The 12,405-nt window shown below is 41.6% G+C and overlaps 1 protein-coding gene across 2 annotated transcripts in view; it reads right to left on the reverse strand.

Annotated features, from left to right (window-relative positions):
- Positions 1-12,405, reverse strand: part of LOC128242662 (probable ATP-dependent RNA helicase DHX35) — a 213,508-nt gene that overhangs the window by 185,397 nt on the left and 15,706 nt on the right. For both annotated transcript variants that reach the window (XM_052959902.1, XM_052959903.1), the window contains exons 15-16: positions 12,199-12,252; positions 11,790-11,888 (exon numbers count right to left, since the gene is read on the reverse strand). In XM_052959902.1, the coding sequence (XP_052815862.1) occupies positions 11,790-11,888; positions 12,199-12,252 (153 nt within the window). The remainder of the gene's footprint in view (positions 1-11,789; positions 11,889-12,198; positions 12,253-12,405) is intronic.

Here is a 12,405-nt window from a genome sequence, read left to right on the forward strand (position 1 = left end):
ATTTATTTCGCGTTTTCTTGATTTACAATCTTTTATGTTATGACCGGGCCGTCTACAGTATATGCAGTATTTATTTGGTCTTAAATGATCAATTTCCATAGGTTCATGCCTATCATTGATGCTAATATCATGCCTGCTATTTTGACTCGGCGCATTACCTATTCGAAGATTAAATCTAGTTCTAAGATTTTGTTCATTTGTTGCACTACGCACCGCGGCTTGAAGAGTATCTGGATTTTCTCGCATTACTTTCATTTTTAGGAAATCATGTGCCAAACCATCAATAAAGAACCCTATTAGTTGCCTTTCAATAACTATTAGGTCGCCGTTATGACCTACAAAAGCTTCTTCCGCCATCGTTAAAAGTCGTTCTGCATATATTTGAACATTTTCCCCTGGTGTCTGTTTTATTGCCCTTAATAGACAGAAAGCATGTTGTGGATCTTGTACTTCCGAAAATCTTGATTTTAATTCCCCTTTTAGTGTATCCCAGTTATCATCAGGGTTACTTTTTAGATATCTTTGTATAAAATCACTAACTGCATTTTTGCTAGACTGATAAGCTACCATTTTTAACCTTTCGCTATCTAGACCCGTAAGAACGCCGTATTTTTCAATATTTTTTATCCAATATTTGAATTGTTTCGTATCCCCGTCAAAATATGGTACTACTTGTGCTATACTCTGAGTGCCTACTACAGCCGATACATTTTGTAATTGTTCCCCTAAATTTTGAAAAATTCTACTAATATCTGGTTCTGCCATTTCTCTATGTTATCCAATAAACCGAAATTGTCACTCACCCCTTTTTCGTTTCAGGTGGTCTAGTACTTCGCCGTTGTGTTCCACGTCAACCTTGCTCTTATCCTTGGTCAGCAGGCGCCAAACTTTTACGTGTCACGTAACGCCAACGCTCACTTAACTATCGTGATAGTTCGTTCAGTAACCAACCAACAACTGTTCAAGTGTTCTAAGTCTTTATTGTTCCACGTTCTTTCTAAGTATAATAATCAGTATATAATAAAGTATCATACGGGCCATATGTCTAGTCCACGCCCAAAATCTAATCTAACTAACATGAGTAACATGCGTTCATATATACTGCTGATCTCGTCCAGTTTGTGACAGGTATGCATATCTAATATCTTATTACAGACGAAGGGATGTATTCTATAGTCATGAACTGTCACGCTAATTGGTCTAATAGCCAGCGGCTATCACGAACTGTCAGCATCTAAGTGTATCTACATTTGATCCCATGATGGAGTATTTGCTTTTTGATACAAATATGGAGTATTTACTTTTTGATACAAATAAATTTTGAATTCTATTATTGATTTTTGGTAATTACTTTAAAGTGTTTCATACGTAACTTTTATGTTACGTAACACTTTAAAGTTGATACGTAACGACGGTTACGTGACAACAAGGGCCTTTAGTTGAAGTATAACAAGGGCCTTTAGTTGAAGTATAACAAGGGCCTTTAGTTGAAGTATAACAAGGGCCTTTAGTTGAAGTATAACAAGGGCCTTTAGTTGGAGTATAACAAGGGCCTTTAGTTGGTGTATAACAAGGGCCTTTAGTTGAAGTATAACAAGGGCCTTTAGTTGAAGTATAACAAGGGCCTTTAGTTGAAGTATAACAAGGGCCTTTAGTTGAAGTATAACAAGGGCCTTTAGTTGGAGTATAACAAGGGCCTTTAGTTGGTGTATAACAAGGGCCTTTAGTTGGAGTATAACAAGGGCCTTTAGTTGAAGTATAACAAGGGCCTTTAGTTGGAGTATAACAAGGGCCTTTAGTTGGTGTATAACAAGGGCCTTTAGTTGAAGTATAACAAGGGCCTTTAGTTGAAGTATAACAAGGGCCTTTAGTTGAAGTATAACAAGGGCCTTTAGTTGAAGTATAACAAGGGCCTTTAGTTGGAGTATAACAAGGGCCTTTAGTTGGTGTATAACAAGGGCCTTTAGTTGAAGTATAACAAGGGCCTTTAGTTGAAGTATAACAAGGGCCTTTAGTTGGAGTATAACAAGGGCCTTTAGTTGGTGTATAACAAGGGCCTTTAGTTGAAGTATAACAAGGGTCTTTAGTTGGAGTATAACAAGGGCCTTTAGTTGAAGTATAACAAGGGTCTTTAGTTGAAGTATAACAAGGGCCTTTAGTTGGTGTATAACAAGGGCCTTTAGTTGAAGTATAACAAGGGCCTTTAGTTGGAGTATAACAAGGGCCTTTAGTTGAAGTATAACAAGGGTCTTTAGTTGAAGTATAACAAGGGCCTTTAGTTGGTGTATAACAAGGGCCTTTAGTTGAAGTATAACAAGGGCCTTTAGTTGAAGTATAACAAGGGTCTTAAGTTGGAGTATAACAAGGGCCTTTAGTTGGTGTATAACAAGGGCCATTAGTTGAAGTATAACAAGGGTCTTTAGTTGGAGTATAACAAGGGCCTTTAGTTGGTGTATAACAAGGGCCTTTAGTTGAAGTATAACAAGGGTCTTTAGTTGGAGTATAACAAGGGCCTTTAGTTGGTGTATAACAAGGGCCTTTAGTTGGAGTATAACAAGGGCCTTTAGTTGAAGTATAACAAGGGTCTTTAGTTGGAGTATAACAAGGGCCTTTAGTTGGTGTATAACAAGGGCCTTTAGTTGGAGTATAACAAGGGTCTTTAGTTGAAGTATAACAAGGGCCTTTAGTTGGAGTATAACAAGGGTCTTTAGTTGAAGTATAACAAGGGCCTTTAGTTGAAGTAGAACAAGGGTCTTTAGTTGGAGTATAACAAGGGTCTTTAGTTGGTGTATAACAAGGGCCTTTAGTTGGAGTATAACAAGGGTCTTTAGTTGGAGTATAACAAGGGCCTTTAGTTGGTGTATAACAAGGGCCTTTAGTTGAAGTATAACAAGGGCCTTTAGTTGGTGTATAACAAGGGCCTTTAGTTGAAGTATAACAAGGGCCTTTAGTTGAAGTATAACAAGGGCCTTTAGTTGGAGTATAACAAGGGCCTTTAGTTGAAGTATATCAAGGGCCTTTAGTTGAAGTATAACAAGGGCCTTTAGTTGGAGTATAACAAGGGTCTTTAGTTGAAGTATAACAAGGGCCTTTAGTTGAAGTATAACAAGGGTCTTTAGTTGGAGTATAACAAGGGCCTTTAGTTGGTGTATAACAAGGGCCTTTAGTTGAAGTATAACAAGGGTCTTTAGTTGAAGTATAACAAGGGCCTTTAGTTGGTGTATAACAAGGGCCTTTAGTTGAAGTATAACAAGGGCCTTTAGTTGGAGTATAACAAGGGCCTTTAGTTGAAGTATAACAAGGGCCTTTAGTTGAAGTATAACAAGGGTCTTAAGTTGGAGTATAACAAGGGCCTTTAGTTGGTGTATAACAAGGGCCTTTAGTTGAAGTATAACAAGGGTCTTTAGTTGGAGTATAACAAGGGCCTTTAGTTGAAGTATAACAAGGGTCTTTAGTTGAAGTATAACAAGGGCCTTTAGTTGAAGAATAACAAGGGCCTTTAGTTGAAGTATAACAAGGGCCTTTAGTTGGAGTATAACAAGGGCCTTTAGTTGGTGTATAACAAGGGCCTTTAGTTGAAGTATAACAAGGGCCTTTAGTTGAAGTATAACAAGGGTCTTTAGTTGGAGTATAACAAGGGCCTTTAGTTGAAGTATAACAAGGGCCTTTAGTTGGAGTATAACAAGGGTCTTTAGTTGAAGTATAACAAGGGCCTTTAGTTGGAGTATAACAAGGGTCTTTAGTTGAAGTATAACAAGGGTCTTTAGTTGAAGTATAACAAGGGTCTTTAGTTGAAGTATAACAAAGGCCTTTAGTTGGAGTATAACAAGGGTCTTTAGTTGAAGTATAACAAGGGCCTTTAGTTGGAGTATAACAAGGGTCTTTAGTTGAAGTATAACAAGGGTCTTTAGTTGAAGTATAACAAGGGTCTTTAGTTGGAGTATAACAAGGGTCTTTAGTTGAAGTATAACAAGGGTCTTTAGTTGAAGTATAACAAGGGCCTTTAGTTGGAGTATAACAAGGGTCTTTAGTTGGTGTATAACAAGGGCCTTTAGTTGAAGTATAACAAGGGCCTTTAGTTGGTGTATAACAAGGGCCTTTAGTTGAAGTATAACAAGGGTCTTTAGTTGAAGTATAACAAGGGCCTTTAGTTGGAGTATAACAAGGGTCTTTAGTTGAAGTATAACAAGAGTCTTTAAATGGAGTATAACAAGGGCCACTAGATGGAGTATTGCAAGAGTCTTTAGATGGAGTAAAACCAGGGCATTTAGATGGAGTAAAACCGAGGCATTTAGATGGAGTAAAACCAGGGTCTTTAGATGGAGTAAAACCAGGGCATTTAGATGGAGCATTACCAGGGCCACTAGATGGAGCATAACCAGGGCCTTAAGATTGAGTATAACCAGGGCCTTTAGATGGAGCATAACCAGGGCCACTAGATGGAGCATAACCAGGGCCTTTAGATGGAGCATAACCAGGGCCATTAGATGGAGCATAACCAGGGCCTTTAGATGGAGCATAACCAGGGCCACTAGATGAAGCATAACCAGGGCCTTTAGATGGAGTAAAACCAGGGTCTTTAGATGGAGTAAAACCAGGGCATTTAGATGGAGTATTACCAGGGCCACTAGATGGAGCATAACCAGGGCCTTAAGATTGAGTATAACCAGGGCCTTTAGATGGAGCATAACCAGGGCATTTAGATGGAGCATAACCAGGACCTTTAGATGGAGCATAACCAGGGCCTTTAGATGGAGCATAACCAGGGCCACTAGATGAAGCATAACCAGGGCCTTTAAATGGAGCATAACCAGGGCATTTAGATGGACCATAACCAGGGCCTTTAGATGGAGCATAACCAGGGCCTTTAGATGGAGTATAAACAGGGCCACTAGATGAAGCATAACTAGGGCCTTTAGATGGAGCATAACCAGGGCCTTAAGATGGAGCATAACCAGGGCCTTTAGATGGAGCATAACCAGGGCCTTTAGATGGAGCATAACCAGGGCCATTAGATGAAGCATAACCAGGGCCTTTAGATGGAGCATAACCAGGGCCTTTAGATGGAGCATAACCAGGGCCTTTAGATGGAGCATAACCAGGGCCTTTAGATGGAGCATAACCAGGGCCACTAGATGAAGCATAACCAGGGCCTTTAAATGGAGCATAACCAGGGCCTTTAGATGGAGCATAACCAGGGCCTTTAGATGAAGCATAACCAGGGCCTTTAGATGGAGTATAACCATGGCCTTTAGATGGAGCATAACCAGGGCCTTTAGATGGAGCATAACCAGGGCCTTTAGATGGAGCATAACCAGGGCCTTTAGATGGGTATAATCAGGGCCTTTAGATAGGTATAATCAGGACCTTTAGATGGAGCATAACCAGGGCCTTTAGATGGAGCATAACCAGGGCCTTTAGATGGAGCATAACCAGGGCTTTTAGATGGGTATAACCAGGGCCTTTAGATGGAGCATAACCAGGGCCTTTAGATGGAGCATAACCAGGGCCTTTAGATGGAGTATAACCAGGGCTTTTAGATGGAGTATAACCAGGGCCTTTAGTTGGAGCATAACTGGGGTATTTAGATGGAGCATAACCAGAGCCTTTAGATGGAGTATAATCAGGGCCTTTATATGGAGCATAACCAGGGTCTTTAGATAGAGCATAACCAAGGCATTTAGATGGAGCATAACCAGGACCTTTAGATGGAGCATAACCAGAGCCTTTAGATGGAGCATAACCAGGGCCTTTAGATGGAGCATAACCAGGGCATTTAGATGGAGAATAACCAGAGCCTTTAGATGGAGCATAACCAGGGCCTTTAGCTGGGTATAATAAGGACCTTTAGATAGAGCATAACCAGGGCATTTAGAAGGAGTATAACCAGAGCCTTTAGATGGAGCATAACCAGGGCCTTTAGTTGGAGCATAACCAGGGCATTTAGATGGAGTATAACCAGAGCCTTTAGATGGAGCATAACCAGGGCCTTAAGATGGAGTATAACCAGGGCCTTTAGATGGGTATAATCAGGGCCTTTAGATGGAGAATAACCAGGACCTTTATATGGAGCATAACCAGGGCCTTTAGATGGAGTATAACCAGGGCCTTTAGATGGAGCATAATCAGGGCCTTTAGATGGAGAATAACCAGGGCCTTTCGATGGAGTATAACCAGGGCATTTAGATGGAGTAAAACCAGGGCCTTTAGATAGAGTATAACCAGGGCCTTTAGATGGAGTATAACCAGGGCCTTTAGATGGAGAATAAGCAGAGCCTTTAGATGGAGTATAACCAGAGCCTTTAGATGGAGCATGACCAGGGCTTTTAGATGGGTATAATCAGGGCCTTTAGATGGAGTATAACCAGAGCCTTTAGATGGAGCATGACCAGAGCCTTTAGATGAAGCATAACCAGGGCCACTAGATGGAGCATAACCAGGGCTTTTAGATGGGTATAACCAGGGCATTTAGATGGAGTATAACCAGAGCCTTTCGATGGAGTATAACCAGGGCATTTAGATGGAGTAAAACCAGGGCCTTTAGATAGAGTATAACCAGAGCCTTTAGATGAGTATAACCAGGGCCACTAGATGGAGCATAACCAGGGCTTTTAGATGGGTATAACCAGGGCATTTAGATGGAGTATAACCATAGCCTTTCGATGGAGTATAACCAGGGCATTTAGATGGAGTAAAACCAGGGCCTTTAGATAGAGTATAACCAGAGCCTTTAGATGAGTATAACCAGGACCTTTAGATGGAGTATAACCAGAGCCTTTAGATGGAGCATAACCAGGGCATTTAGATGGGTATAACCAGGGCATTTAGATGGGTATAACCAGGGCATTTAGATGGAGTATAACCAGGGCCTTTAGATGAGTATAACCAGGGCCTTTAGATGGAGTATAACCAGAGCCTTTAGATGGAGCATAACGTGGGCTTTTAGATGAGTATAACCAGGGCCTTTAGATGGAGTATAACCAGAGCCTTTAGATGGAGCATAACGTGGGCTTTTAGATGGAGCATGACCAGGACCTTTAGATGGAGTATAACCAGAGCCTTTAGATGGAACATAATCAGGACCTTTAGATGGAGTATGACCAGGGCCTTTAGATGGAGAATAACCAGAGCCTTAAGATGGAGTATAACCAGAGCCTTTAGATGGAGCATAACCAGGGCTTTTAGATGGAGCATGACCAGGGCTTTTAGATGGAGCATAACCAGGGCTTTTAGATGGGTATAATCAGGACCTTTAGATGGAGCATAACCAGGGCTTTTAGATGGAGTATAACCAGGACCTTTAGATGGAGAATAACCAGAGCCTTTAGATGGAGAATAACCAGAGCCTTTAGATGGAGCATAACCAGAGCCTTTAGATGGAGCATAACCAGGGCTTTTAGATGGAGTATAACCAGGGCCTTTAGATGGAGTATAACCAGAGCCTTTAGATGGAGCATAACCAGGGCTTTTAGATGGGTATAATCAGGACCTTTAGATGGAGCATAACCAGGGCTTTTAGATGGAGTATAACCAGGGCTTTTAGATGGAGTATAACCAGGACCTTTAGATGGAGAATAACCAGAGCCTTTAGATGGAGCATAACCAGGGCATTTAGATGGGTATAACCAGGGCATTTAGATGGAGTATAACCAGGGCCTTTAGATGAGTAAAACCAGGGCCTTTAGATGGAGTATAACCAGAGCCTTCAGATGGAGCATAACGTGGGCTTTTAGATGGAGTATAACCAGAGCCTTTAGATGGAGTATAACCAGAGCCTTTAGATGGAACATAATCAGGACCTTTAGATGGAGAATAACCAGAGCCTTTAGATGGAGTATAACCAGAGCCTTTAGATGGAGCATAACCAGGGCTTTTAGATGGGTATAATCAGGGCCATTAGATGGAGAATAATCAGAGCCTTAAGATGGAGTATAACCAGGGCTTTTAGATGGAGTATAACCAGAGCCTTTAGATGGAGCATAACCAGGGCTTTTAGATGGGTATAATCAGGGCCATTAGATGGAGAATAACCAGAGCCTTAAGATGGAGTATAACCAGAGCCTTTAGATGGAGCATAACCAGGACTTTTAGATGGGTATAACCAGGGCTTTTAGATGGGTATAACCAGGGCATTTAGATGGAGCATGACCAGGGCTTTTAGATGGAGTATAACCAGAGCCTTTAGATGGAGCATAACCAGGGCCTTTAGATGGAGCATGACCAGGGCTTTTAGATGGAGCATGACCAGGGCTTTTAGATGGAGCATAACCAGGGCTTTTAGATGGAGCATAACCAGGGCTTTTAGATGGAGCATAACCAGAGCCTTTAGATGGAGCATGACCAGGGCTTTTAGATGGGTATAACCAGGGCATTTAGATGGAGCATGACCAGGGCTTTTAGATGGAGTATAACCAGAGCCTTTAGATGGAGCATAACCAGGGCCTTTAGATGGAGCATGACCAGGGCTTTTAGATGGAGCATGACCAGGGCTTTTAGATGGAGCATAACCAGGGCTTTTAGATGGAGCATAACCAGGGCTTTTAGATGGAGTATAACCAGGGCCTTTAGATGGAGCATAACCAGGGCCTTTAGATGGAGCATGACCAGGGCTTTTAGATGGAGCATGACCAGGGCTTTTAGATGGAGCATAACCAGGGCTTTTAGATGGAGCATAACCAGGGCTTTTAGATGGAGCATAACCAGGGCCTTTAGATGGAGCATAACCAGGGCTTTTAGATGGAGCATAACCAGGGCTTTTAGATGGAGCATAACCAGGGCCTTTAGATGGAGCATAACCAGGGCTTTTAGATGGAGCATGACCAGGGCTTTTAGATGGAGCATAACCAGGGCTTTTAGATGGAGCATAACCAGGGCCTTTAGATGGAGCATAACCAGGGCTTTTAGATGGAGCATAACCAGGGCTTTTAGATGGAGCATAACCAGGGCCTTTAGATGGAGCATAACCAGGGCTTTTAGATGGAGCATGACCAGGGCTTTTAGATGGAGCATAACCAGGGCTTTTAGATGGAGCATAACCAGGGCTTTTAGATGGAGCATAACCAGGGCCTTTAGATGGAGCATAACCAGGGCTTTTAGATGGAGCATAACCAGAGCCTTTAGATGGAGTATAACCAGAGCCTTTAGATGGAGCATAACCAGGGCTTTTAGATGGGTATAATCAGGACCTTTAGATGGAGCATAACCAGGGCTTTTAGATGGAGTATAACCAGGACCTTTAGATGGAGAATAACCAGAGCCTTTAGATGGAGAATAACCAGAGCCTTTAGATGGAGCATAACCAGGGCTTTTAGATGGAGTATAACCAGGACCTTTAGATGGAGAATAACCAGGGCCTTTAGATGGGTATAATCAGGACCTTTAGATGGAGCATAACCAGAGCCTTTAGATGGAGCATAACCAGGGCTTTTAGATGGAGTATAACCGGGACCTTTAGATGGAGCATAACCAGGGCCTTAAGATGGAGTATAACCAGGGCCTTTAGATGGAGCATAATCAGGGCCTTTAGATGGAGAATAACCAGGGCCTTTAGATGGAGTATAACCAGGGCATTTAGATGGAGTATAACCAGGGCCTTTAGATGGAGTATAACCAGGGTCTTTAGATGGAGTATAACCAGGGCCTTTAGATGGAGAATAACCAGAGCCTTTAGATGGAGTATAACCAGAGCCTTTAGATGGAGTATAACCAGAGCCTTTAGATAGAGCATAACCAGGGCTTTTAGATGGGTATAATCAGGGCCTTTAGATGGAGTATAACCAGAGCCTTTAGATGGAGCATAACCAGGGCTTTTAGATGGGTATAATCAGGGCCTTTAGATGGAGTATAACCAGAGCCTTTAGATGGAGCATGACCAGGGCCTTTAGATGGAGCATAACCAGGGCTTTTAGATGGAGTATAACCAGGGCCTTTAGATGAAGTATAACCAGAGCCTTTAGATGGAGCATAACCAGGGCTTTTAGATGGGTATAATCAGGGCCTTTAGATGGAGTATAACCAGAGCCTTTAGATGGAGCATGACCAGGGCTTTTAGATGGAGCATAACCAGGGCTTTTAGATGGAGTATAACCAGGGCCTTTAGATGGAGTATAACCAGAGCCTTTAGATAGAGCATAACCAGGGCTTTTAGATGGGTATAATCAGGGCCTTTAGATGGAGTATAACCAGAGCCTTTAGATGGAGCATGACCAGGGCTTTTAGATGGAGCATAACCAGGGCTTTTAGATGGAGTATAACCAGGGCCTTTAGATGGAGTATAACCAGAGCCTTTAGATGGAGCATGACCAGGGCTTTTAGATGGAGTATAACCAGGGCTTTTAGATGGGTATAATCAGGGCCTTTAGATGGAGTATAACCAGAGCCTTTAGATGGAGCATGACCAGGGCTTTTAGATGGAGTATAACCAGGGCTTTTAGATGGGTATAATCAGGGCCTTTAGATGGAGTATAACCAGAGCCTTTAGATAGAGCATAACCAGGGCTTTTAGATGGGTATAATCAGGGCCTTTAGATGGAGTATAACCAGAGCCTTTAGATGGAGCATGACCAGGGCTTTTAGATGGAGCATAACCAGGGCTTTTAGATGGAGTATAACCAGGGCCTTTAGATGAAGTATAACCAGAGCCTTTAGATGGAGCATAACCAGGGCCTTTAGATGGAGTATAACCAGAGCCTTTAGATGAAGTATAACCAGAGCCTTTAGATGGAGCATAACCAGGGCTTTTAGATGGGTATAACCAGGGCCTTAAGATTGAGTATAACCAGAACCTTTAGATGGAGCATAACCAGGGCTTTTAGATGGGTATAACCAGGGCATTTAGATGGAGTATAACCAGAGCCTTTAGATGGAATATAACCAAAGCCTTTAGCTGGAGCATAACCAGGGCTTTTAGATGGGTATAACCAGGGCCTTTAGATGGAGTATAACCAGAGCCTTTAGATGAGTATAACCAGGGCCTTTAGATGGAGCATAACCAGGGCCACTAGATGGAGCATAACCAGAGCCTTTAGATGGAGCATAACCAGGGCTTTTAGATGGGTATAACCAGGGCATTTAGATGGAGTATAACCAGGGCCTTTAGATGAGTATAACCAGGGCCTTTAGATGGAGCATAACCAGGGCCTTTAGATGGAGTATAACCAGAGCCTTTAGATGAGTATAACCAGGGCCTTTAGATGGAGCATAACCAGGGCCTTTAGATGGAGTATAACCAGAGCCTTTAGATGGAGCATAACCAGGGCTTTTAGATGGGTATAACCAGGGCATTTAGATGGAGTATAACCAGGGCCTTTAGATGAGTATAACCAGGGCCTTTAGATGGAGCATAACCAGGGCTTTTAGATGGGTATAACCAGGACCTTTAGATGGAGAATAACCAGAGCCTTTAGATGGAGAATAACCAGAGCCTTTAGATGGAACATAACCAGGACCTTTTATTTGAGTATAACAAGGGCCTTTAGATGGAGCATAACCACGGTCATTAGGCCTTTACTTGGATTATTACAATTTCTGTTTAAATTAACGCATTTCGGATATATATGGTTAATAAAGTAATGACAGAACTAAGTTTTTCGTGGGGCAGATTCCTTAAGCTGTAAATGATATCAGACTTCTGAGAGGAAACTAATAATACGACAATTGAAAAATAGCCGCATCAACAAAGGTTACATTAATATACAATCGCTTTTTCCATCCTTACTCTGCCTGTGCATCCAGTGGGCTTATCAGTTGATGCCTAAGCAAAGGCTACCACCAAAACAAATTGTACTCACCAGTATACAGTCTGAAAGCCTTTCCGGCCCTTACTCTCCCTGCACGGCCTGCCCGCTGGTCAGCGGATGCCTGGGAAACTGGTACAACTATCAGTGACTCTGAAATCATTATTAGATTCTCCTGCAGTTAATAGGATTCAACACAATTATATTTAGTTGTATAAATGATTCTGAAAACATTGATGTTTTGTCATTTCAAAAATAACAAATTCAAATAGCTTTGATCTGACCTGGAGGAATAAAGAACAATATATTTATTCTGATATAAGTTTATATTTACAAGAAAACGAAGAAATACTAACAAATTAGTTTCTGAAAGTAGTTACTAAAAATAAATCCTCATATTGTTTTTTTCTGATTTAAAACTCAACTGAGCTTTTGACTCACTCAAACTTAAGTTTATACTCACCAATACCCGTCTTTGGATGGTAGTTCTTAATTTTTACGAATCCACTGTCAACAACTGTAAAAACAGAAAACAAAAACATTTTTTCCTTATTTTCAAAACATTTGAAAAGTTTAACAACTGTTCATTTAACTACGGATATCTAACATAAAGACAAGGGCTTAATGCTGAAACCAACTTTCTTAAATATTGGATGAACACTTATGAATT

This window comes from Mya arenaria, chromosome 8 (genome assembly GCF_026914265.1).
Source record: "Mya arenaria isolate MELC-2E11 chromosome 8, ASM2691426v1".
In the NCBI taxonomy this organism is placed as follows: domain Eukaryota; kingdom Metazoa; phylum Mollusca; class Bivalvia; order Myida; family Myidae; genus Mya; species Mya arenaria.